The sequence below is a fragment of the Drosophila kikkawai genome, chromosome X (genome assembly GCF_030179895.1).
Source record: "Drosophila kikkawai strain 14028-0561.14 chromosome X, DkikHiC1v2, whole genome shotgun sequence".
NCBI classification, from domain to species: Eukaryota; Metazoa; Arthropoda; class Insecta; order Diptera; family Drosophilidae; genus Drosophila; species Drosophila kikkawai.
Genome location: NC_091733.1, coordinates 32,212,964 through 32,240,576, shown reverse-complemented (window position 1 = coordinate 32,240,576; position 27,613 = coordinate 32,212,964). Strand labels below are relative to the sequence as shown.

The window sequence follows — 27,613 nt, the reverse complement described above, 5'->3', positions numbered from 1 at the left end:
ATTTCTTGAAGGGGGTTTTCGGTTTTTTTTTTATTCATAATTCATTACTTGATTCATATTTATACTATTTTTTGCCGCATATTTACCGCCGTCGCCGGAGGCATCCAGCGGATCCGCATTACTCTCAAGTACCTACAAATAATTCTCTACATCAAGTGCTTTGCTTTGTTTTCTCATTTGCTTAGGGGACTTGCCTTTGCTTTTCTCGGCCTTTTTCGGCATTATTTTCCTTTCGTTTCGTTAAATTTTAGCTTAATCTTAAGTGTGCCTTCTTCCGCATCGCTTTCAAACGCATTTTTCATTTCGTTTCATTTTATTTTCTTCACGCTCCTCTGCTTTGCCAATTTTCCGCAATCATTCGGTGTAATTTTCTCAAAATTTCCAAATGACAAGCGTCCAGCATTTTGTCTGCTCTTTAAATTCCCTCCTCACTTACACAAATTGTATTTGACTATTTTGCACACACATTAATAAAAAAAAAATAACAAACACATCTATGTTTTCGTATGTTCATAATTTATAGATTAATATGTCGTCTGTTTTTAAGGATTTTCATTTACTCGCACAAAAACGCTGGAAAATGTTGGGTTTAAAAAACACTTTGAGGTGTTAAGTGAAACCTTTTAATGCACGGAAAAAGGAAGTAAAAGGTTTAAGCCGAGGGATTTGAATGAAAATTATTATTAAATATTTTATTATTTCTTTAAATTCTTATGAAAACTAGTTAAAAGGGTTTTTTATTATTATTTTTTTATTATATATATATTTTTTTAATTAGAAAGTAAACTAACAACATATTTTTTAGGAAAAAAACCCCTAGAAAGTGCTGAAACTGCAATTGATCTTGTTGAAGCCCTCTCTTTGTGGCTTTGCCAGGAAACTGAAAATCCCACAAGTGGATAGCTGAGTTCAAGTAATTGCTGCTGAGAGCTTTCCAGCTTGCAATTTTCCTCGTTTTGCCCGCTTTTCTTTTCCATTTCTTTGGTGGCTCGTCGTAGGCCGAGTAAGCGAAAATCCAAAACAGACGCCTTATGTATACGTTTTGTAAACACTTTTCTTTTAGTATTTATCGTACTTTAGATTTGGCCTTTGCTATGCACACACACTCCCTTGTCCTTCGTCTTGTGTCCTGCGTCATACTTCCCCTGCTCCCCCTCGCCAGCCGCCTTTGTTTTTCCCGTCTTCTTCACCTGCTTTTTGACAGACTCCCAATGACTCCGCACTGAGCGAAAAATTTTTGAGAATTAAGAAAAAAAAATATTTAAAAAATATAAATCTGCACGAGAATTTCCAAGGAGTTCTATCTATAATTGTTATTAATTAATATTATTAAATAATAATTTTAATTTTATGTATTTTATAATAATGTTTTTAAATAATATTTTAAGTATATTTAAATATCATTTAAAGAAATCCAACCTTAACTTGCCCAATATTATTTCTTGTTTTAGTAAGAAATTTCCCAATTATTTTTCTCAGTGCCCACCTGCCTTCTTGTGCCATCTGCAAATGTATCTGTGCCTCCTGTGTGTGTTTGTCTTTGGTTTTATTTTCATTTTCTTTTTCTCCGGTGAAAAATTGACATATTCGGTACTCTGGCAAGTGGAGTCGAGTCTAGTTGAGTTGAGTTTTCTTTGCGTTTCCGTCTGGCGTTGACTAACAGCTTGGATTTCCGGCATTTCTGCCGGAGACAACACAAGCCCAGAGGAAGCAGGGGACGCGGCATTGAGTTTAGTTTTCTCTTACCAACAAAACTTTGGCCGGAATGTGTGGATGAGGATGCGGAGGATGCGGGTTTTTGGGTTGGGGAAATGGGAATAAGGAAATGGCCTGGAATGGGTTTCGGTTTGGGTTTGGGTTTCTCTCTGATTCTCAACCAATTACGTGCCAAGTTCGGGAGGAGCTCTCTCTCTCTGTGTGCTGAACTTACTTCCTACCATCTTTTCTTTCTTTTTTTTTCTCTCTGTGTGGCTGTTGTTATGGGTTAACAGTGGTTACTGTTACGATTACGATTACGGTTACTAGTGCGGATTGCTACTGCTGCTGCTGCTGCTGCTCCTCGTCCTTGGGGGTGGTATCTAGCCCAGGATCTTCTTGAAGTAGCTAACTGTTTCCGGCTTGGTTAGCGAGCGTCGTCGATTCGGCTTGAATGGCGCCTCAGTTTCCTCCAGGAAGTTGTGTCGCGTGGTGGCTGCCTCCTCCTGTTCCGGTGGCTCACCCTCCTCGGAAGCAGTCTCCACCGCGGAGTCTCCTTCGTCCTCCTTCTTCCTGGCCTGCTTCTCGGGAATTGCAGTTGTTGTTGATGCTGCTGCTGTTGCTGGTGTGGCATTCGATTTGATTTCATTAGCTGCGGCTGTTGCTGGCGCTTCACTGGCTCCTCCTGGAGCTACTGCTGTGGTCTCCTCAGCTGTTTTCACGCTTGTCTTGGCCCCATCGCCTGTGGTTGCTGCTGTTGTACCTGTTGTCGCTATCACGCTTGATGCTGCTGCTGCTGCAGTTACTGCTGGTGTGGCTGCTGTCACTCCCTTCGATGACGTGACTGTTGACGGCTCTGCTTCCGCCTGCTTAACTGTCGTTGCTGCCGCCGGAGTGGTGGTAATTGTTGCATGCTCAACGCTGGCATGCTTCGAGGGCGGCACATAGTGCGACTTTACCAGCAACATTGGCGGTATGAAGCGGGTATTGTCTGCGGACTCGTTGACATGCGTTGCATGCTGCTGTTGCTGCTGCTGCAACTCGAACAGTTGCTGCTGCTGCTGCTGGTGATGCTGCTGTTGCTGCTGCGAGGGATGTATGGGATGGGCCATGTTGCCATTGGCTTCGTTTCGTTGGCTTGTAACTGCAATTCCAGCTGTGGTTGCCAGGGTTGGTGTCGCATTTGTTGTTGTTATTGGTGAAGTTGCTGCTGCTGTTGATGTTATTGTTGATTGTTTTGGTTTTTTTGTTGTCGATGTAGATTCTTGGGGTTTTCCCGTTGTTGTTGTTGTTGTCGGTTGCTGTAGTTTTTCTGTTGTTGTTGTTGAGTGGTGTAGTTTTTCTGTTGTTGTTGTTTGTTCAAATTTAACTGTTGTTGTTGTTGACTCTAGTGATTTTTCCGTTGTCGTTGCCGTTGATTGTTGTGGCTTCACCGTCGTCGTCGTCGTTGTGGCAGCGCTTGCTTGCTTGGGCTTCTCTGTGCTCGTGGTTGTTGCTGTTGTTGTTGTTGATGGCTCTGGCTCTGTCTTCGCTGCCCTGGCTGTTGTTGTAATTGGCTCCTTTGTTGGTGTTGTGCTTGTCTCTGGTTGAGAGCGTGTGGTGTCTATAGCTTTCGGTGTGGTAATTATCGGTGCATCAGTTGCTGTTGTTGGTGCTTCTGTTGTTGAAATTTTAGCTGTTGTTGTTGGTGTTAATTTGGCCTCCAAAATGGGCGACATGGTGCGCAGATCCTGCGGCAAGATCTTCTTCTTGTGCGGCAAGTGCTCGAATATCTCATTGGAGGCATCACTGTTGCTATCCTCATCCTCGTTGAGAGGCAAACCCATACCAAAAGCCATGCCCGGCGGTAGTTGCTCCTCGCTAAGAGCCGGCTGGTCACCCATCATCATCTCCTCCTTCTGCTCCTTGAGCACCTTCTCCTTCTCCTCCTGCTCCTGCTGCTGGTGAGCCGCAGTCTTCCTGGACTTTTGCTGCTGCTGCTGTTGCTGCTGCTGATGTTGCTGGTGACTCTGCAACTTCTTTGCGAAATCCGGAACAATCACCTTCTTGGCCGCCTTCTTCACTGGCTTGGGCACCAGGTCCGGTATCCTATACAGACCCGACATGGAGACGGTGCCGGGGGCATCCGACTGCATCAGTTCCCCTAGCCCGGGAACCGAGGACACTCGCTGAGCTGGCGGCGCCACCTGAATGTTGATGGCCATACGAGATCCATAGTTGGGAAGCAAATCGATGTCATTGTTCTCGTTGTTGTCCGTGCGAATATTCTTGATGATCTGCAGCGACTTGAAGTGCGAGTTGGTGATGTCCGTGATGCGCTGGGCCTCCAGGCGCTCCTTGGGGCAGATCAGCTGGCCAATGGCGCGTTCACGATCCTGCCAAAAGAGGTGATAGGGGATTAGGGATGACTCGGAGGGCTCATTTCTTGATTAAATATTATCTTATGGATCTTGAAACAAGTGAAAAGAGCTGGAGAACTTGCTGAAACTCACCTCCTTGCCCTTGCATGTGTGTCGCAGCAATCCCTCCTCCTGGCAGTTGCGAATCAGCTCAATGCTGGCCGTGTCCGCCATGTACTGCATGGTCAGGTTGGGCATGTCCTTTAGGATGCAGGCATCCGCCCAGCTGGGCACTGTTTTTGGGGGCGGGTAATAGCTGAGAGATGGGACATCTCCCTGGGTAAACTCTGGACTTACCTGGCATTTCGCAGAGGAAGGAGGCGGTTTCGGGACCGCCGCACCGAAGGGCATGCCAGCGGTAGTCACGGATGGGATCGATTACGGCGCAGAGGGGAGCATCCATCAGGGGCAGCGACTCGGCCCAGTAGCCAGTGTCCGCCACCAAGGGACGTGAGTTCCTAAACCAAATCCCGAAATGAAAGGAATTTAGTTAATTTTTAAAATTAATTTTAAGAAAGAGAAACTCAGACTTGAAGGAAATAATTTTGTGTTTTTGAAGACGTTTTTCGATATTGTTGGTTTGAAACTTTATTCTTTTCTTTCATTAATTTCTTAAAATCCACCGTGGTTTCCTAAATTTAATTGTTTGCCTTTTTGTCGTGAAAATGTATCGCTTTTCTTGTAGTTTTCATTTATTTATTTTCCTCGACATTTGCCGCTCGTTAAGTTGAACATTTTCCCAAAACCTTGACTCCGGAGCGGTCACAGATCTATTCCTAAATGAAGGACTGCTATACACATGTCGGCCCCAACAGGACAATTGTCACACAATCCCTTTCGGCTCTATTTGTAGCACAATGTCTACACTGGTCAAAAACTAAAATTATAAATTAATAAATAAATAATAAATACAAAAAATAAATAATAAAAATAAATCTGCAAATACTTTCAACTTATTTTCTTTCAAATTCTATATTATATATTTTATATATAAGAAACAACATTAAAAAATATATATATTAATAAATTTACCATTTTAATAAGTAGATTATTTTTACATTTAATTTTTTACTTCGTTTGTAATTACCTTAGCATAATTATAAATATTTCAGAATGCATTTTCCAACCCATTTGATTAATAATTCAAGTGTATGATATTGGTGTTTGGTTTTTGGTGCTGCTACTGTTTTTGGCAATGATGTTGATATTGTTTTTTGTTGTTTTTTTTTATGTTGTTGCTATTGTTGTACTTACGACCACATAAAACGATCCGAGTTCTGCGGTCGCATGAGACCAATCCAAACGATGTCGTTCACATCCAATTCCCTCAGCAGGTCGCGCGTTGCATCGAATTGAAAACTGTTGTCGACTGGCAGGACATCCCGACACACACACACACAGGCACACGTATCCCCAAAAAAAAAAAGGATGAAAAGAGAGGGAGAGAGAGAGAGAGAGGGAGAATAGTTCAAATGAAAACGAGACGACAAATGCTTTTTTTTTGTTCTACACAGAGTATTTCTATTAAATTCGCCTCCTCGTCCATTGTTGCTTTTATATTTGTTCCTTTTTCATTCAGCTTTTTGTTTCTATTGCTTTTTTTTTGTTTTGTGTGTGTTTTTGGGACAGGATGTGTTTTTTTTGGGATGTGGAAGCCATCAGCTCGATGCCATCCTCCAGTGACAACACAAATTGTTAACAAAACGCTGTTGGAAAATTATTTTTGTTTCTCATTTTGGCCGGTCTCGTGTCAGTTTCTGTTTTCATTCCTGTTTGCGATTGTTATTTATCCTTTGTTTGTGCTTAACCCCTCAGCTTTTTGTCACATCGTCCTGCCTTAGCCCCCTTTTTCACAGATATACCCAGGCAGAGTCATATTTGCATATGTGGAGAAAAAATTGGACTAGGCTCAGTGATCCCTGACCTGTCCATGGAATTCCATTAAAGGTGGCAAGGGACAATTTTTTAGAACATAAACATAGTTTTTAATTTAAGAAATAATTAAAAAAGAATTAAGATGAAAATTTTCTAGCTCTCCTTTAATTTTTTTTGGTGATTTTTACACTTAGAAAACCTTAAATATTCGATTGAAAAGCAAACTTGGCTTAAATATTTTAGAAAGAAGTATGAAAGAATTTTTGGAAAATTTTTTTAAACTAAGAAAATATATAAGTTAAGCCACAAATAACTTTCTATAACCTTAGAGGTCGTTAAAAAATATTCTAAGCTATGAAAATAATTATTTAAGCCGAGAATAATTTATTTTTAAGCCAGAGAACTAGGCAAACCATTTTAAAAAATTAATCCCTAGAAAAAATATATATATTTAAGTTAGGAATAATTTTCCTATTTTCTTAGAGGTTCTTAAAAAATAATTTTCTAACCCCTGAAAATATTTATTTAAGCCGAGAATATTTTTGTTTTGAGCCAGATGAGTTAGCATCCTCAGAAGAAAATATCTAAAATGCCCCAAGCCTTTGTTATTATCCCTAGCTGAAAAAAACTAAAAAATCCCTAATAATTCACATGAATAAATTTAAACTCGGTGACTTTTATCGGCGAATCGATGCGGATGCCGATGGCCCAGCAGAGATCGGAGTAGCCTCTCGCCTGGGCCCCAAATGAAAAGTTTTGTTGAAAGCAAAAATCTATAGATTCTGGCAACTTTGCTGGGAGACGATGGTCGTTGTTTTGGGTCATTTGAGCGACCGAGCCGGCGGCTGATTGTGATTTAGATGCACCTAGGACTGGCTGCTGGCCATCTTTATCTGGCCACTGTGACCCCAATCTCAACCTGGTCCACTTCCAGGTCCATGTCCAGGTCCAGGTCCCCCAGCCAGCACTGCAGCGACAGCATTTGTCAGGAGGATTTATTGTATTATGAGGTTGGTGAGGCCGAGAATGAAAATGAAAATGAGGGGGAAAAGCAATGCGGTAAACGGGAATGGGTTTGGGTTTGGGGTATAAAATGCAGGCCAGCGAGAGAGCTCGCTTTATTCTCGGGCAAAGCTCTTTCGGGGTCTCCCGGCCACATAAAAGACTCGACTCGACTCGACTCGACTGTGGCTGCGTCACTTTGCTGTCATTTCATTCATTTGCCGACCATAATGGCAGCTCCTGCTGTCCCTCCTCCTCCTCCTCCTCCTCCTCCTCCTCCTCCTCCTGCATATTCCTCGCCAGAATCTAGATGCATTCGTTGCTAGGTGACAGTCGTTCAGTTGCTGCGTCGTCCCTTTGTGCCAACAGCTGCCGGACATTTGTAATAATGTGCAGGACTACGACTACGACTGGGACTAGGGCGACCCTCCCTCTGACCCCCGTCTGCCCCCCTGGGGCAACTTGGCTAACCAGCTCTGGCGACTGTGTCCATTTCTCACTTCCTCCCGTAGCCTAGGCTTATTTGCATTTTACATTTTTCTGGCACGGGGACAGCACAAAAAAAGGGGGAAAAACAAACGAGATCTTAACCTGAAAATTAAATGCAGCTAAATTCATGTCAATTTAGGTTTTGTTAAAGTGGTAAACGTCTGAAGATAACAGGAGACACCTGGGAACTAGGTGAATCTTTAGGAATATGTGAGATAGATAGATTCAAAAATAAAAGGAGACAAGAGGAAACCAAAGGAATCTTCAGGAATGAAGCTATAGATTCACTTGTGATATATATTTAAAATTGAAGAAATTATAAACCCCCCTAAAGCTGGGCTCTACATCCCATATCCATAGCTTACCTGTCACCAGATTGGCATGATGGAACTGGCACACGGCATCGGCCTCGAACCAGGAGATGCGATCGCGGAAGAAGCGATAGAAGACGTTCAGGCCCTCCTGCGGCATTGTCCAGGTGTTGCTCACGTTCACCTGTAAGCAAAAAAATGTTGAAAAAAAAAACAACGTATAAGTAGAGTTCATTTGCTTTATTTTGTATGCGCAACACGGCGCACGGTGCGTATACGTTATGCATTAAGCATACGCCTCGTGGCCCGTAAAGCGTTTACATTTTTAATGCTCGCTGCGGATGGAAGGGGTGCCAAGGTGTGTGTGTGTCGAGTGTATATTCTCTACGACATTAAAAATACATACAAGGCAACACACGCGCGCATTTGCTTAGGCATGAAGCCAAAAAAAAAAATAAGGGACGACCGACGAGAGACGATGTGACGCCGCGACGCGATGTAAAATCTGCTTTGAAGCCTGTCCCCATATATTTCATTAAAGCATAGAAGATGGGGTGTGGGAGCAGCTGCCACAAAGCAATGACACCCCCACCCACCCAACTCCCCCCCTGAGAGATTCCAAAAATGTTCTTTGTAGCAAGCCGCGTGCTGAGACCGAAACACCAACGTTGGGGGAACCAACTGGGGGCCTTAGCTCCCTGCTCCCTGCTCCCAACTCCCAGCTTCCCGCTTTAGCTTCAGCTCCAGTTGCTCCTCCAGATCCCGGGCCGAGTGACAGGCCTTGCTTTTCTACATTAACTAATTAGGAGCAGGGAGCAGGGCAGGCGGCACATAAATACCCGCAGTCTGGGGCACAAAAATATACACTCTGTGTACTGTGTTTCTGTGTCTTCTTTATGCCGTGCAAGTAGATCTCTCCCGGCACAAAGACGTGGCGGCGAAAAGCCGATGACAAAGTGCGGCCAGTGGAATGAGGAAATTAAGGTGGCTTTTGGCGGCTTTTCCAGAAACGTTCCCCGTGTCAAACGGAAATTTAAATGGCGAATTTCCTGGGTTATTATGTACAAAAATGTCAGGTATTATGGCTCGCAAAAAAAAAGCACAAAAACACGGTGGTGTGTTTGTTAATTTGAGCCCACTTTATAAATATAAACTTGAAGAAAATGTTAAAAATAAAATAAAAGTTTTTACAAGTTCTATAAAAAGACAGGATTAATTTTAATTTAATATCAAGTCATGCTAGTTATTAAATTATTTTTGTTATAAAAAAAACCTTACAAAAGCCTGGCTTGATTCCGAGTATTTCGTTGCTAAAAAATTTCCCTAATTGCAATGCCTAGTAACCTCTTCAATTAAGGGCTTTTTCGGCTTTCCTTGCCTTCTCCTCCCTGCTTTCCCCTGGCACATGTTTCATCCTAAACTCCCTTCATTATTATATTTTTTTTGTTGGTAACTAATTAAATTAAATTTATTTTTGCCAACATCCCAAAAAAGCAGGCTCAGGTCGAATTTCCTTGGCAAATGCATGCCAACATTTTGATGGAAAAATTCTTGTGGCTCAGAGCTGTTCGCGAATAAAAAAAGCAGAGAAATTAAGGATATAAAGAGAGAGATAGAGACAGAGAGAGTGAGAGCGAACGAAAGTCTAAAGGAATTCTGGTCATAAATTTGGAAATTTGGCTTTTCCCGACTTGCATGCGGGTGGGTGGGTCTTCCCCTCTCTCTCTCTCTCTCTCTTTGAAAGCATTTCATTAACTTAATTAACATTTAATTGAAAAATTCAAAAAGCAACTTCTTTGCCATTGTCAAGAGAGGTGCGGGCTGCAGGGGGGGGCATACGCAGATGAAAGTACCTCCTGCACAGCAACAACAACAACAAGAAATTCCATCAACAAAAAAGTGAGGAATAAAAAACGCTTTGGCAATGCCTTCGTCAAAGAAAAAGGCGGGCTGTAGGATATATATGTTATTAATACACATAGAAAAGTGATCTTTTCTTTCTAAATATGTGTGAAAAATATTAGGAAAAACTCTAGGACTTTCTGTAAAATAAATTTAGTTCTTACGAATCCTTTTTTATTTTTTTTTCTTTTAATTAAAAATTTTTTTTATTGTCTAGATCTATTCTGAGAAGATAACTAAAATGTATTAAGCTTTTGAATAATTTATCTTTGGTAATTTATTTTCTAAAAATCCATTGAAATGCAAAATAAAATATTTTCCTTTGCTAACCCTATGATTTTCTCACAGTGCACTCGATTTGATGTACTCGCGGAACACTTAGTGCTGGATAAGTCACTTATCAGTCGATTAACTTTGTTTTTATATCCTCCATTCATCGTTTTATTTCGCTTTTAACGGCCTAACAAAGTGGTAATTCCATTTGCCCTTCAATCGCAGCTATTATGTAAGCATGAATATATTTATACCCTGCCTATACAATACATATATATATATTTATATTTTTGCATGGCATTTTATGTCGAATTTATGGCAGTTAATATCTTGATGGTTTCTCGTTTCGAGGTCACTAATTGGCAACAAATTATTCAACGCAATCGAAGTGGCAACTAACGCATTAACACAATGCCAGTGCCAGTGTGTATTCGGGAATTATTAATTATGCATTCGAAATTGTTGCAGCATCGGTAATTAGTCAATTATTAACAGCACACAAAGGAAATAAAAATAAACAGAATGCCTCGATGCGAAATATTTGATCAACAAATGCGTCTCATTACGGACGAAACGAGGACGAGCTTCGCTCTGGGTCCTGCCCTAATATCCTTTCCTTCCATCAAAACATCAAGTGGAGCAGCTAACTGCAGCAGCAGCTGCTGCAAAACTAATAAGAGTCAAGAGCAACAATGGCAGCAGCAGCAGCAACAATAAGAGTTGCAATAAGCGCCACATAATCATCTTAAGTTATTGCAATGGCAGTGTCATTAGCATTGCTCCCTATTGGCGTCATTTCACCCCAAAGGGAAGGGAGGGGTTAAAGCTAAATAAGACTCTAATTAAATCTGAACAATGTATGGTCTTTGGGGGAGAGAAAAGGATTTGTAGTTACATATATTTAAAGCTTTTGGTGGGTTTATTTATGGTTAATATTTGTTGCCAGTAAATGTTCTACTTTCGTCTTAGATCTATATTAAGGGGGGGTGGTATGGTATTTACAATTTTTTAAAAATTATTTTAAATATTTATTCAATTTATTTATTCATTTAAAACAAACACTACAAGTTGAGTAATTTAAGTATTATTACCCCGATTAAAGTCAAGTAACTCTAGTTTTTCAACAGCATCTGATCATATATGAAAATAGTGCCAAAAATCGTTACACTAACTTCCTCGAGCAGACCTTTATTGTGTCAATATAAAAACTAAGGCCTTGAGGGGGAAATCAAATAAATAAATAAAAAGAAAAACCTCAGCTTAGACGAGCACCCGAGAACATATTAGATGTTCCAACAGCAGCATCGCAGCAGCCACATTGCAGCAGCAGCAGCTGTTTGGCTTGGCCGTTTGTTGACTTTTTTCATTTTCTTTTGCTGCCCTTTTTCTTTCACCCTTTTTAAGTTTTTTTTTGTATCATTTTTACTCTTTCTATTTTTCTTATTTTCTTTTTTTTTTTGCTGCTTTATTTTGGCCGTTCTTGTGCTTTTTTGGCAGTCGGCAGCAAGTTGCTGTGCCAACTTCAGCCTCTTTGCCGCTGTTGTTTGTCTGCTGTTTTTCCTCCTCCCCCCTCTCCCCCCTCTTTGTTTGCAATTATGATGAAGACATCCTGCAGGATCTAGGGGCAGGGAAGGGGTGTGCACAAATTAAACAAAAGAATAAGTGAAATCACAAAGCGCTGCCAGAGATTTTTTTTTGTTTTGTGTGCTTGCATAATTTTTGTATTTGTTTTATTTTTTGTATGTGTGTTTTTTTAATATATATATATTTTATGTATTTAAAATGAAAAGTAGTAAGGCGAATTTAAAACAAAAAGTATTATAATAGTAAGTCTGCTGTCAACTCTCTGTCAATTTTATTAATGAGCTGACCATGTAGATGGGCTTGAGATGAGGAGTCGTTTCTCGAGGAGAAGGGGGTCAGAGCACCTGTTGGAACAGTTTTTCAATTTTTTTTTTAGATAAATCTGATTGGTTCTTGGTGGCCTCACATCAGAGAGCGGAGATGATAAGCAATAATATGAGAGCGAATTTGTAAGCTTAGCTCAGCTCTCAGTGTGTGCGCTCTTATACACGTAGTGTTTGTGTGTGCATGTGTTTGTTTCTCTGACATTATTAGCTCTCTTATCAGCTCCTCTCTCAGATCTGCTCGCAGCTCGCATCTTTGCTCTCAGCTCTGCTCTCAGCTCTGCTCTCAGCTCTGCTCGCAGCTTTCGCTCAACTCTGCTCGTAGCTTTCGCTCAACTGTGCTCACACCTTCGCTTTCAGCCGCTAGTGTACGTAGGGCCAAATTCTAGCTCTCTCTCACTGTCGATCAATCTCCCCCTCTCGCTCTCTAAATCTACCTCTCTCCCTTTCAGCTACCTATTAATATAGGCACGCCTACCGCCGCAGCTTCGCCTCTCCTCTCGCGATCACTTGTGCCAAAATGATCCTTTATTATATATAAATCTTTCTGTGGAATGAAACAGCTAGTATTTTCGGCTAAGATATATAGAAAACTTTTCCAAAAAAATCCCATTAATTGTGTTTTATCTTAGTATTTAAAACTATGGCATAGGAAATTTAAATCCCACCAAATTTTAGATAAATTACACAGAATTTGGTGTCAGAAATATTTTATTGCTTTTATTTAGACACTTTTTGAAGAGATTTTCACACCCTTGTTATTTCGAAAGCCTTCTCTATTATCAAAGAGGTCCTTGCTTTCGGCCGAGTTGTTTAAGGTATGGAAACAGGCTCTAGCTATCAGTGGAATCTGCTTTATTTGCATACTTTTTCGGTTTCCCCCAACGAAAGAAAACAAATTGTGAATGCATAATGCGCCCCTTTGATAGTCGTCGGCTTCAGTTAAAGGGAAATATTTTCATTTTCCTTTCCTTTATTGGCTTTTTACCAAGGTACTCGAGCGATTATAATAAAAGGGAGCCTGGGAGTGGGGTGTGGGGAGACGAAGGTCCTTTGGCCCGGGGTGTCAACACAATCAGCGCCTGCGGGCCACACGCAATCCTCGCTCGTCGCACGATTCGTGCGTGAATCATAAGTATCTTGTTCTTGTGCATATGTATATATATATATGTATAAATATATATAGGTGTACAGCTACCCCTGTATCCAGGAAAAACCCCACCCACCCATATGCAGATGTATGCTAATGTAGGAACCGCAGAAAAAGGGGGCCAACATCGTTTAAAAATCCAACTTCCCACGGCGCTGGCTCCTAATGTGGCATTAGCAATCCTTTTGAGTCATATATGCGTATTTTGAGTTCACTTTTATTTATTATTCTCCACCTGTCTGGCTGTCTGTCTGCCTGCCTGCCTACCTGGCGGCATATGGCCCGACATTGGTGTAAAGTCAAGCGGCTTATTTATGAATTAGCAATGTGATTTTTGAATTTCATTTCTCCTACGCTTTTTTTTTTGGGTGCCAACCTTCCACCTGAGTGGGAGCTTATGTTTCTGATGATTTACACTCCATAAGGTTGGCCATTATGCTAATGAAGCGACGACCGACCTGCTGGCATTACGTATTCTTCAGGCAATAATTTCTGCCCACAGTGCGTATAAGCGATGACAGCCCGGGGGAAGGAAAGAAAGGTGTACCGAACTCGATTGGCAATCAAAAATGAAGATGAAAAGAGGGAGGAGGTTGGGGGAGGGTGGAGAAACCAAGAAGCAGGTGAACTGAGGACTGAGAGCAGCTGTGGCACAGCTAGAAAAGGGGGAAAAGTTGTGGCACAGTTCAAGAGGAAATATATTTAGGAATAAAGATATTCATTTTAAGGTTTTAAAATATTTTAATAAATCAATTTCAGCTTTAAATATTTGATTTAATATTTTTTTTCAATAATCTAGCTAATCTTGGTATAATATAGATTTTTCCCTGTGCATTTGGGGAAATGAAAATGGCTGGCAAGGACATCGTACAGCTGCAGCTCGTGCTGGAGTAGCTCCTGCGTTAGCTGCTCAATTTGTCGATGGCTCGAGCATCCTTGAGCTACGTCAAGTGGCAATTGTGCAGGACCTCCCCCTGCACCCCGACAGGTGGCTTAGAAGGGGGAGGTATAAATAACGCTGACGCTGTGTGCATGAGAAATATGCACAGAAATAAATGAAACGAGAGCGTGACCCGTCGTCGTTGTATAAAATATATATCGCTATGTCACACTGCCACTGCAATGTCCTTGGCGGGGGGCAGGCCCCCTAAAAAACCCCCTGTAAGTCCCCCTTAACCCCCTGTAAACCCTCCTAGCCAACCCATTCCACGAAAAAGCAGACACTGGGACATGTAATTGTAACAGACTGTGCCAAAAACAGCGGCAACAAAGCCTTGCCTGCTCCACATCTTGCCAGCAACACCAACAGTAGGCAAGGACACACTTGAAGGTGGGTGGGAAAAAAGGAAAAGCTATAGTTTGTGCAAGGAAAACCTGGTGGAAAAACGAAGCAGCAGCAGCAGCAGAAGCCGAAGCCGAAGCTGCCATTGCAGCTGTCAACTGTCGCGCTTGCTTACATGCACGGGAAATTTATTAAAATTGAAGACAGCCTGCACTACCAGTCAGTTTGTCAATCCATCAGTCAGTCAGTCAGTCGGTCCCTCAGTCACTCAGTCATGTCCGGAGATGATACGGGGCTTACGGGGACTTGCAGAGACTAAGCGGGCTTGAGATATGGCGAGAAATTGCAATCTGGCCAGTCAATCAAGGGGGAAGCTGCAGCAAATGAGGACATCTCGATAAGGGGATGCCAGGATGTGAAAAGTGAACAAAAAACTCAAATAAATTTAAGGAAATCTATCAAAGGTGAAAGACCTCGAAAGGTGAGGAAACTAAGAGGACATGGAACTTGGGAAAATATCAATTTTGAAAAGAAGAATATTTTTGGGATTTCCTAGAAAACATATATTTATTTAATTATAAAAATATAAAAAAAAAATATGTATAACTTTCATTCACTTATTTTTTATAATTAAATTTGAAGAACTAAGCCACAAAAAAACAGAGCGTAATAGAAGCCTGGGAGCTGTGGCAAGTAACGACCAACATAAAGGGGGTTAATGGAGGTTAATGGGGGTTAATGGGTTAATGTATGTGTGCGTGTGTGTTTCGGGTGTGTGTCCCTCCGCCCCACCAAGGATAACATCGTAATTTGTTGTGCATCGCCTAATCCTTGCTCTACTTTCGAGCCAATGTGAATTATGCGCACTTTAGTCAACTCTGGGACACCCTTCCCCCCACACTCACACACACGGAGATGCACTAAGACCTCCCTGGTCTGTGTGTGTCTTTCTGTGCGAGAATTTTCCAGCTCTTGTATTTTCACAACCAGCTTAAGAGAGATTTTCCCCCAAACCCAAAAGGAACGCTGCAAGACGTTCCGAATGGCAGCTGAAAAGAAATTAAATTTCTCAGAGCGCGGGAAAAAAAAGGAAAGATGAAGAAAAGCCAAGGAAATGAAGGGAAATGCCGGGGAAATTCGTTGACAGGTGCCGCAAAGAAAAAAAAAAAAAACAAGTAACTGTAAGATGAAAGGAAAACCTTAGGCTAATTATTATAAAATATATATAAAAAATTAAAAATTAAAATGTTGTTTCCCAATTTTAAATAACAAAATAATAAATAAAAAAAAAAATTATAATATTTTATCTAGCTTATTATTTTCTCTCAGTGCATTGAAACTTAACTGCAGTGAACTAAACTAAGCTGAAGGGAATTCTCAGAGGGGAAGCCCAGCCGCGGCTGAAGCAGTTAAAGTTTCTAATTGAAATTGAAACAGCGCCGCGGACAGCGGACAACGGACAGGGGACAACGCTTAACGGACAAGACGGACTTCTGCTCCTGCTCCTGCCTCCCCCTGTTTTTCCTGCTATGCAAATTGATTAGCGAGAATGAAATCCCCGACAGCCAAGGAGTTTCCCAAGAAGTTGGCCGGGCAAGAGTAGCTTTTTGCAGCATTATCCTTGCATTTCTTATATTTTTGGATTTTCCTCCAGCAACAGCATATTGTCACTGGGCAAACGGATCCAAACCCAGCTTTATTTACTCCTGGTTGGGCATCCTTGGATCTCAGCAATTTATAAAATGTGCTGGGAGTCCTTGGGAGCTACTGTAAATATCAAACATCAGCGTTGGGCAAATTTTGAATTAATGTGAAAATAAATAAATTGCTTTTGTTGGAAAGTGATTGATTTATAAGGGAAATATTTCTCGTTTTTATATCCTTGCATTTCAGGATACTTCTAAGGTTGTCTTTAGTTAATTCCCCTAATAAATAATTGCATTTCCTGCTTGCTTGTTAGCTTATATTACCCTTTAGTACAAGTACTTGTGCTTGGCTTCGATTAGCTCCTGGCCAAGTTAGTGCCCGGGGTGACTTCAGGTCCATCGATAGCATAAACTTTCCTTTGGAAAGTTGATTGCGAGAGATTTAAGTTGCCAGAAGCAAAAAAAAAAAAAAGCACCTGGAAAAGCGATGGCAGCAAGTCCTTGCATAAACTTTGGCCAAAGTTACACACACACAACCACGCCCAAAACACAGAGAAAAGTGGGATCTCTGTACCAAAATACCGCCTTATTTTGTCTGATTTTCTCTCTCAGTGTAGGCAATATCATGGCCTAGATAAAACTTGGACAGCTTGCGGACTCGCTTCGATTTCTAATTAAAAGGAGCACCAACTTTTCGGCCAGATGATGATGATCGCAATCGAAATTGTCGCATATTATGCAGGATAAAGGATAAGGGATAAAGGGCGGGGCAGGACTGCAAGGACCGCAACATGGCCGAAATGAAAATTTGTGCAGCGCACAGGACAAAAGCCAAGTCGAAGCCCCGGGATGGGTGGGGGCACAAACTTTTTGCCTCAACTTTTGTCACATTTAATTAACATGAATCAATGGAGGAGACCCACCGCCATTCTCCCATCCTCCCTGACTCTATATCCTGTTTTATTTGTGGAGCCGGCAGCCGCCCCAAGTCAGGCACGCAAGGCAGAATTTATTGAAGGAGAGAGTCCTGCGAGTCCTGCGGGTCCTGGATACTTTTGCCTGCTTTTCGGCTGCAATAAACTTGAAATTTTCATGCCAACGACTCATTTAACTTGAGCACTGAATTAACAATTTATGTGTGCGAGTGTGAGTGCGAGTGTGTGTGGTGTGTGTGTGGGCAGGATGCCAGTGTGTGAGTTTTATGACTTAACCGACACAAATTACTTAATGCCGTTCTCGTTCTTTATTGTTCAATTATTAAACAAGGCCTAAAGGCATAAAAAAGTTTAACACACATTAGACCCATGCGGTGTGCGTGTATGGGTGTGTGTGTGTGTGTTTGGCTTAATCAGGCAACTCGACAACAACGGGAAAATGCCCCGATTAATGGGCCAACATTTGTTATCAATGATGCCCAAGTGAACGATAATGTTCCAGCAGCAGCAGCAGCAGCAGCAGGCATCATCAGCCTCAGCCTCAGTCTCTGTCTCAGCCTTGGCCCCAGCCTCCCCCCGACTCATCATCATTATCGTTCTCATTATCGTCCTTGTCAATAGCGATTATGCGGAGGCAAAGCACTGGATATAAAGCCAAAATTGCCAACGGAGATTATCTCAAACGATTTGGGGTCTAAGACGCGGCTTAAAGGTTACTTGAATTGGATAAGCTCCATGTTGATTTATATTTAAAAATACTTTTAAATGATCAACAAAATTTTAAAATTAAATTTGAATAGATAAATTTCATTTTTAATATATTTTAAATATTAAAATAATACAAAAAACTAAAGAGATATAAGAATTATATGATTTTTCGCTCTCCTTAATGTATAGTTTGAGCCAAGTTTTGGCCTAGAGTCCTAAAATTAAGCCAGTTGCTGTTTAGGATGAGGATGCTCTACATATACACTCCAGTGTGTCCTGTTTTCATTGTTGTAGTATTCCCCTTTCTTTTTGCCTACGTTTAGTGATTAAAACAGAGCACTTTTCCACTGTTAATTAATTCGTAATGTAATCTTTTTTGCAGTTTTACTCTGCTTTTTTTTTTCCAAAGCAAGCGTGTGACATAAAGCCACCTGCCTGCGTTTTTTCTTCCCTTTATTTTTTTTGTTGAATTTTTTTTTGCCGACGTGGCAGGACCTCAAAGCGCCAGCTTCTAATTTGCTGCTAAATGGAAGCGAAAACGCTTTGTTTGTGCATAACGAGGCGTGCAGTGGCCCAAACAAAAGGAGCACAGGGCACTCAGTGGCGTGCGGGGGGGCGAGGGACAGGGGTCGGGAGTCGCCTCCTCCTGAGTCGCTTTTGTACTGCCATCAGCGAGGATGAAGGATCCCAGCGGCGACTGCAATCGCGCACCCGCATCCAGCGAAGGACAATAAAGCCTCGAACACAGAACGAAGAGTCAGGTTAATTTAGCAGGATTACTAATTATAATTAAAGGTATTTAACTAAGGAAAGTTGACTAGAATTTTATTTAAAATTATCTATATTTCTTTGGTATTTAAAAAAATATCTATAAATCGAGGTCCTTGAAAAAATGCATTTCAAAATCTTAAAAAGTGAAACAACCACAAAACTGGTTACCTTTTGGCTCAGTGTAACAACGTGGAGGTCTAAAAAAAAAAGTGGAGGTCAGAACAAAGGGCATTGAGGACAGGGGGCCGCCGGAACGCCTCATGTGGGCGTGGTGGCAATCGAGTTGATTACCACGCGACTGCAGAACAAAAGACAATGGTCTGCAACGCTGAAATGGATGATGGGGAAAGGGGAAAGGGGGATGCAGAAAAAGAAGGAAGTGGTGGGAGGGAAAAGCAGGGTTGCCGGGTGAAGGTTCACGTGCCAATTGCTTCATTACTTGCACATTTTCAACTCAATAACATTCGCCGCCCGCGCGCACAACTGAGAAATGAGCGCCAGCGAAGGGCATCGCATTCCCGTATCCCCTTTTTCTCTCGCAACAAAGGCGGGAATCCCTGGGTGGGAAATGGCTTAAAGAAAATGGTGTTGGTGTAACTAAGCTAGAGGAATTTCCACAGCCACAAAGCGGGTCAACGAACACAGACAAGACCTAGATTGCGGTGAGCTTTATTAAGTGTCTCCTATTTTTTTTTTTTTTGGCAGTGGGGGGTTTTTACCTTAACAAATAAAAATAAGAATAATAATAATACAATATTAATATAATAATAATTAAAATAATGCTCTGAAATTTAATTTTAAGCAATTGATTCGACAAAAATGGAATTAATTTAAATAGAAGGATCAAGATCTAAGAATATTTTGATGAATATTCATAATTCTTATTTTAAAATTCATTTTAAAACTAAAAAAACACAAATCTAATGACCGTTTTTAACCACTTTTTAGCTCTTTAATTATATTATTCAGACGGCCTCAGCTGGGCTTATCTCATCGAGTGCCAAAGTACAAATATGTGTATTGTTTGTCCACGTTAACCTGTGTCCTGCACACACACACATGGACACACCCCCCGGGGGGTTTGGGGTGGTTATATCCATTGCAGGAGGCAAACATTTGCGTAGCCATCAGCCCAAACCCCGCTCTTTTGGCTGGCCTAACAATTTCTTAATTACGTTTGTCAACATTGCCAGATTGCCGGATTGCGGGATTGCTGAACTGCTGACCACAGCACAGAGTCCAGTGCAGTCCAGTGTCCCGAAGGTCCTGTGACAGAGCCATCTAATCGGGTTAATCACTCGGCTTGCCAATCAGTGACCAGATAATGCATTTTACATAAGGTTGCAGCCTGAAAAAGGTCTCAATAAATATGTGAAAGTCTTTCTAAACTGCCACAAAATTATAAATATTATCTTTTCTCTGGAAAAACCTCACTTAAATCTTGAAAAAGATTCAGCTCTCTATATAACTTATGTGTGTGTGTATATATATATAGTGGAGTATCTCAACTATTTGACCCTGCTCTCAACTATTCCGCATTCCGGCACAAAGTTGGTCTTCAGAGGCAATCAGCTGATGAAGCTGAATGCAAACACTTTTCAACTTTTCAATAGCGAAGATAACGCAATTAGGGGAAAGTTCCTTCCCTCCATGCAGCTCGACACATTCCAAGCTCGTGTTGTCGTCGTCGCGGAGAGCTGGCTAATTTCATAAATTAACCGAAATTAACACGTCATCGTGGCCATGTTGATTCAGCGAATATTGAAATTCAGAGGCAGAGAGCAGGGGGTTAGCCAGAAATTTTCCACTTGGCCTTGAATATTTTTTGGTTTTAACTCTTTGCAGGATATAGTGATGCTTGAAACGCATTGAAAGACTCATTTCCAAGCCTATAAGCTATGTAAATTACTGTATAATTTATAAACTAAATATGCATATATTTTTAGCTAAATAAGACAATGTTTTTAATATAATTTAATCCATGAGAAGCTAAACTTTAACAATTTTTTTGAAACTAAATACAGACTTTGACTGCCTAAAGTTAGCTTCCCTTCCTTTATTTTCCCCCTTTTCGCTGACCTGGTTGTCAGTTGCCTTTGCCTTTGTGCATTGTCCTTGCCATGGAGAGCAGTACTATTCACATATAAAACAGCATATAACTGTGTATTTGAGCCAACTATTTGACGGTCCATCTGTTTATCCAACTGTCCATCTGTCATTCTGTTTGTACGCCGGGCGCCAACTTTGTTAATGCCTTGATTGTCCAGCGGGCTTAGTACATCAATTTCACGTTGTCCTTGTTTTCAGTCCCTGTGTCCTGTCCCCCTGCTCCTTGCTCCCTTAATTTAAACGCAATGGCAGGTGTGTGGGGGAAAAGGTGGAAATTACCCTAATTTAAGGGTTGGAAAATAGTTCTTAATGGAAGTTTGCGGAAAATTCAAACCTTTTATAGGTTTACATTTATTTATATTATTTTTGTTTTATTTTATTATATATATATATATATTTATTATATATATTTTATTTTTTTTATATAATATACTGATCTCTGTGATGCAATTCATGGTTCCCTGTCTATTAGTAGGAGTTTTTATTCACCTTTTTAAGGAGCTGAAGGTAACAGGACCTAACAGTGTGCTTGCTTTACTTTTCGCACGGTGGAGCTGGCCGTTGCGATATCCGTTTCCGGTTCCGCTTTCGCTGCCGCATTTTTCGCATTTTTTCCCTTGGCCTGCTGACTGCCCTTTTATTTTTCGTTATTTTTTTTTTTTTTTGCTTTCTTTTCTGCGGCAGCGAAGTAATTGGCTGCGAAAATGCTGCCATAAATCAAACCGATAATTATGTGGGCGACTGCGCAACTTTTTCGCACCCAAAAACCAAAGCGTCAAAAAATCCACAAAAAAAAAAAGAGAAAAAGAGGAAAAGCTGGGAGAGAGAAAGAAAAGGAGCAGGCTCATTTTGATTGCCGTCCATAAATTATGATTTGATGTGCGAAATAGTTGGGGAAATGGATATGGAAATGGGGCCAGGCAGTGCTCAGTGGGTGGTGGGGTAAATGCAGTCCAAGGTCGTGGCTTTTTATTTCTCCCTTGCCTTTCTTTCTCTTCCCTTTCTCTGTGCCCTCTCTGTGTCTGCTGGCGGCCTTCGCCAGTCGCCTGTCGCGTCCTTGAGTGGGCCAGCAGGTTGAAAGTGAAACTGGAGCAGAGACCGCTCCAGGAAACACTCCGGCTCCATCTCCGACTGCGACTGTGACTGCCACTGTGGCCGTGGCATGATTAATTGCTCATTGTTGCGGCGGCCACATCGTAAATTGCTTTCACGTCTCGTGAATCTCGTGTCAGTCGCACGTGAATGCCATGAATAAGAGGGGAAAATGGCAGGGGAAATGGCAGGGAATTGGCCCTGGCTAAGGCCTAGAATGTTGTCAAATGGCTAAGACGGCACTGGGAGAAAGGCAGGTTTAGAAATATATAACAAATACAAGTTATATGTAACTTTTTTTTGTTCAATTTTCCTATAGCTTTGCTTAGCCTTGGGGGTTTTCTTTCAGTGTTGAAAGGACTCAATTCGTTCATCGCCCGGGCTCATCTCTTGTCATCCTCGGCTAACGTTTAAGGCGTTCCGCATTGTTTATCTTCCGCTTGCCATCGCCCTGGCTAATGTTACATTATTAATGCATCTGCATGGAGCCTTTTCCTCAAGCCTTCGTATGTAAATTAAGGAGGCTCCCAGGTCCCTGCTCCCTGGATTTCCTTTTCGCCCGGAAAAACGTGCTTGCTGCCCCGATATCCGGGGGAAAAAAAGCGAGAAGCAAAGCAGAAGCAATTCGTGCCTGTTACTCGGAGAAGTGATAAATGATTGAGAGAATCTGCCGGATATATGGCAAAGCCAGGCAGGCCTAAGTGAGCTGCCAAAAAGGATATGGCTCAAGGATTGCAAATAGTTCCATGAGTATTCAATATTTACTCCATTTCCCATACCAATTACTATTAAACTACTGTATTAATGCCATTAATAATGGGTTAGGTGGGCAGATTTGGAAATGAAAATAATTAAATCAATTTAAAACACCTAAAAAATACATTTTAAAATATATAAAATATAATATTAAATATTTAATGTATAGAAAATATAAATATAATTTAAAATCAATTTTTGAATATATTAAAAGTAGTACGTATACAAAAGTATGTACTATTTATTATACTTAATTTAAAATAAATTTAAAAATATATATAATATAAAAAAGTATTCACAATTCAATTGACATAATTTAAAATATATTTAAAAACTTATTAAATACTTTATCTATACAAAAGTACTATTCAATATTTTCCCCTTAAAGATTTAAAATTGTTTAAGGAAAATTGAGAGCAAAAATAATATTTACTTAAATGCTTTTACGATTGCAAATAGTCTCGCTGTATTTAATATGCTCAAACCAAATTGCCTGTTTCGCCCGGTCATATCACCTGCCTGGCTGGCTGGCTGTGGTGACCCCGTTTTGCAGTAATTACTATTTCATCCCCGATCCCAGGGAGAGCAAATAAAAAAGGGATTAATCTGATGGCAGCGTCGGCGTCGGTGGCGGACTTCTCATTTAAAATGCTGCTTTGAGCGAGCAAGGATAATCCCAGATCGTGTTCCGCTGCCGCTGCCGGCGTCATTAGTCCTTTGGCTGTAATGAATCCATAGTCGTCCTTTCACTGCCTTTCCACCTGTTTTACACTCTTTTTTTTATATTGTTTTGAGCTGTAAATTGGGCTGGCCAGCAATGAATACCCTTTCTCGGGAAGGAGGATTTCCAAACAAAAAAACAAATTTCATTGCCTACTTTCGAGCGTAGTTTCAAGAGATTTCACTTGATCAGGAAAACGTTTTCGAAGCGGAAACTAAGCAGTCATAATGCGGACACCTTTTCGGAACCTTTACCGTAAATAAATCAACGCAAACACAACTTGTTGCTAAGCCAGGACTAAATGGAACCCCTCTCTCTATGACATAAGTCGCTTGCTTAAGCAGGCTTACCATTAGACCACTAACTTAAAGCCCAATCGGATCACTACATCATACTACTTTCTCCAGAGAAAGAGAGAGTACAGAGAGAGTGTATAAAGCTATGTAGCTACCACTGGGTTTTCCCCACCACGGGGCAATAGCAATCACGATAATAAGCATAAATAAAAAGGGCCAACAAAAAATTACACAGCCATAAAAAAGGGCAAATGGCATACTGGGGAGGGTGGGGCTGGTACTGGTACCTCGAACCTCGAACCTAGAGCCGCCGTCCATCCATCCATTCGTCTTTGCTGGCGACCCAAACCCAGACCCGTACTGAGACCCAGACCCAAACCCGGACTCCTATCCGGACAACAAACAACCGAACAAACAAACGTCGAGAATGAGAACACAAACAAGTTCTGTAGTGGGCTGCAACCGCTGAACAAGCTCGTAAAAACTTATTTAATTTGTGATTTATATGAATAAAATTGTGTAGTAAATTCCCTGAAATTATTCATTTCGCAGCGCTTACGGGCGGGTGGACAGCGCCGAAACAGTCCAAACAGGACAGCACCATAAAGACCCATCCGCCAAAAAAAAAGGAAAAATACAAATAAAATAATAAAGAGCAAGAAAGCTCCACACAAAGAAAATATATGTGGAGAATTTATAGAATTTTAATATGAAAATATATAAAGCTGGAAAATGTTTATATCTATGAAGAGGTAAACACTTTCTACTGTTTGTTCTTTCTTAATTTTCTTTTATTTTTAAAATATGTTTAAGAATTTCATATAAATTTCATTTAAAATGTAGATTATATTATATAAAATATATATTTCTTTTATTTTTAAGCTAATTTTTAAGTTGAAGCTTTTTCTTTTTTTATTATTATTTTTATTTTTAACCTCTAAGAACTTCCATATAAACATGGATTTTACCATGATTATTATTTGGTAAAAAAATCAACATAATTAAAATTAAAATTTAATTTTTCAATTTAAATTTATCTCAAACATTTGTATCTAATTATTGGACATCCTCAATGAACCTCAAACGCTCCCTAATGCGATATTGTATATTAATTGCAAATGTTTTTTGTTTATTTAATTTTAAATAAATTAACAATTGATTTTTTTGTATTAACAAAAACATTAATCTGTAATTTCCGCTTTTCACCACAAAATGCAAAAAAAAAAAAGAGACATTATTCTCCAAGTGGAATTGGTAAAAAAAAAAAAAAAAACAGAACTGCTGTGGGGTCGAAAGGATAAACGGAGCACAAGACCAAAACAAGAAACGTTGCCAAAAACAACAACAAACAAAAAAAAAAAAAAAAAAAAAAAAACTGAAGCTGAAGCGACGGCGGCGACAGAGAAATAAAAGAAAAGTTTTTGCTGGCTAACCAAAGAGTTTCACATTTTTGATTTACTCTCCGAGCAGAAACGAGTCGCAACTTTTGCGCATATAAATTTGGGCCAAGCCACCACATCCTCCCGCTAGCCCCCTCCGAGATGGGGGAATCCCCTTGCCCCCTTGCGATTGCCAGCGAGTCCGTCTTGTTGAATGATTTTCGATTTCCAACTAACCACAATTTAGTCTGCAAATGTCTGAGCTGACCTCAATTGGAGTGGTAAATGGCAAAGGTTTCGCCCCATAAATTTCGGCAGTTTTGTCAGTTTCTCGAAGGATCTATACCTCAAATGGAGGACATTAAAAGTAGCCATCGATTTTTCGTAATTATTCTGCAATTTATTTTCATTTATGAATTTATTCCATCTTATCTCAGGGGCAAGGTATCATATCTATGAATAATTTAGTACGAATCCAATAAAAGGCTATGGTGCTTGTGCAAGTGGAAAATAATTGTTTGAGAATTGTCAAGGAGCTTAAGTCTCGGAATTTTGATAACTAAATATAAAGTTAATTAATTAAATTATATTTTAAAAAGGTTTTTCGAGATATTAAAATTTTTTTTAATTTTTATTTATTTATAAAGAGCTAACATTTAATTGAAATTAAGAGATAGCGATGGAGTTTGCTCAGTTTTACAATATATATATATATTTTTTTTAATTTGTTTCTACTTAAGGTATATAATTTTATTTATTATTTATTATACTGCATTCCAGCTTGTCTTGCTTATAGTAAAAACATGTATATAATAAACTCTTTGAAATTTATTAATATTAAAAGTAAGGCATTCACTTTGTCAGCTTCTTAGAATAAATATGGCTTATATATTATATATTATTTATAGATTATAGATTATTTATATTTTAAATTATAAACTCACCGCTCTAGCATCGCAGTTTAAGCCCAGACTGATCACCAGGCATAGTCCCAGGAACGAGAGCAGGCAACGGGGATGCAGCATGATTTCGATCTGCCTCTCAGATTAAACCAAAGGATATATTTTTAGCGTGTGTTTTTATGCTTCGCTTTTTTGTGTTCTTTTGGCTGTTCTTGAATATTCCTCACTATAAAAAAATAAATAATAACAATAACATTACGTTGGCGATGGCGGCGTTGGATTTGTTCATTAACGAATAGTCACGGATCTTGCAAAGGAGGTGGCGACCCCTTCAATCTCTTCCTCTCTCTCACTCTCAATCTCTCATTCTCTTTGCTTTTAGCTCCTTGTTTTTTTTTTTTATTCATAACACATAAATATATATAGTTTTTCCTATATTTTTACGGGGTCCAAGCAACAATAACAAGGCATAAAACATTTTGCCGGCGCCGCGGCGACTTGTTTACTTTCACTACCACAAGGACTCTTGCACAAACACACTCGCACACACACACACACGCAGTCTCACAGAGTCACACACACAGCCAAGACCGTAGAGAGAGATGGCGAAACAAGTGACAGAGAGAGAGAGAGAGAGATATAAAGTAAGAGAGAAACTGCGGAAGCTGGGGAAAAAAACGAACCGAACGCGCGCGCGGCACGAATTGTTCTGGCGCCTCGACGGCGAAGCAGCCGCTTTTCAATGTCCTGTAATGCGGCGAATTCGGGACGAAGCCAAGCGGCGAATTCGCCAGCGAATTCGTCCTGCCAGCCGAGCCAGGGGGGCAGGCGGCAAAAGCAAAGGCAATGGCGATGGCGATGGCGATGGCGAATGAAGTTTATAAAATGTACGTGACTGTGGCTCGCTCCGAGCATGAAGTGTGTGCTAAGCTTTGCTCCTAGTACTTTCCTTTCGTCCTGCCCGCCTTCCGCCCACCCTCCGTAGGCCACTACTGCCGCCCAGTGCCTCCCTTTCTGCCACCCCGTGCAGTTGGCACAAAATGCTCAAGGACACTTGCCCGAAACTCGCACTCAGACCCAAAAAAAAAAAAAAAACCCAAAATCAGCTAGTGCACTTAAAAAAAATTTACATTTAATTTAATTTTATATTTATGATGTATTTTAATGGCTGCTTTTCACTATTTTGTATTGTTTTTTGTTTATTACTATTATTTTTTTATTTTATAGTATTATTTTATTATTATTATATATTATATTATTTGTATTATTATTATATATTATATTATTTGTATTATTATTATATATTATATTATTTGTATTATTATTATATATTATATTATTTGTATTATTATTATTTTTTTTTATTTTTATTACGTTTATTATTATTTATACATTTTTTTAAAAGTACTTCGTCTCAAAAAACTTTCTCCCTGTGCCTGGCTCCCCAATGTCCTTGTCGCCAAAACTAGCAGAGGTTGTCGACTGGGACGGGAGCGGAGGGGAGGACAAGGACTCTCCAGCTTAATGCTTTCATTGTGCAGCATTTCTTTATTTTTAGTTGATTTGTTTGGACATTTTCGGTTAGTTTTGCACTCCTCCCTGGCCCCTGCTCCTCGGGTTCCCCTTTCTGTTTTGCCTGCGTCTGTGTCTGACCTTGCCACCCCCCCGGGCGCACACTCCAATTAGAATTGTGTGTGTTTTCCGAGGTGGACAATGGCTGCCACTTGAACTTCACGCGCTCGATTTCACTTCCATAAGTTTCAGTGGCATAATCCCCGGCCAAGCCCATTTCCGCTCCTGCTCGTGCTTCTGGCCGACCTCCCCCTTACTTTTCCATTCATGTGATGTCCTGTCGATGTCGTTCGTGTTGTTCCGTAGTTTGCGGATTACACTTGTCCGGCCACCCTTCCGCCAGGACTAAACCAGTCCCTGGGATCGCATATACAGCAATCGAAAAAAATGAGTATTACTTGGTTTATAAATATAGTTTGAAATGAAACAGGCCGGCTATAT

The 27,613-nt window shown here is 40.4% G+C and overlaps 1 protein-coding gene across 1 annotated transcript; it reads right to left on the bottom strand.

Moving 5' to 3' along the window:
- On the bottom strand, positions 1-26,299 carry LOC108070827 (uncharacterized). Its single transcript, XM_017161449.3, has 7 exons — positions 26,284-26,299; positions 25,643-25,826; positions 7,826-7,955; positions 5,349-5,463; positions 4,392-4,552; positions 4,188-4,327; positions 1-4,070 (listed from the first exon to the last, which is right to left on the bottom strand). The coding sequence occupies exons 2-7, from the start codon at positions 25,721-25,723 to the stop codon at positions 2,079-2,081; spliced, it is 2,619 nt and encodes an 872-aa protein (XP_017016938.1). The 5' UTR covers positions 25,724-25,826; positions 26,284-26,299; the 3' UTR covers positions 1-2,078.
- Positions 26,300-27,613: the final 1,314 nt, after the last annotated feature.

Coding starts and splice junctions, on each gene's coding strand:
- LOC108070827 (XM_017161449.3), bottom strand. CDS start 25,723: ATGCTGCATCCCCGTTGCCTGCTCTCGTTCCTGGGACTATGCCTGGTG. Junction 4,553..5,348: donor TCGGATCGTTTTATGTGGTC/GTAAGTACAACA, acceptor GATTTGGTTTAG/GAACTCACGTCCCTTGGTGG. Junction 4,328..4,391: donor CTTCCTCTGCGAAATGCCAG/GTAAGTCCAGAG, acceptor CCCCAAAAACAG/TGCCCAGCTGGGCGGATGCC.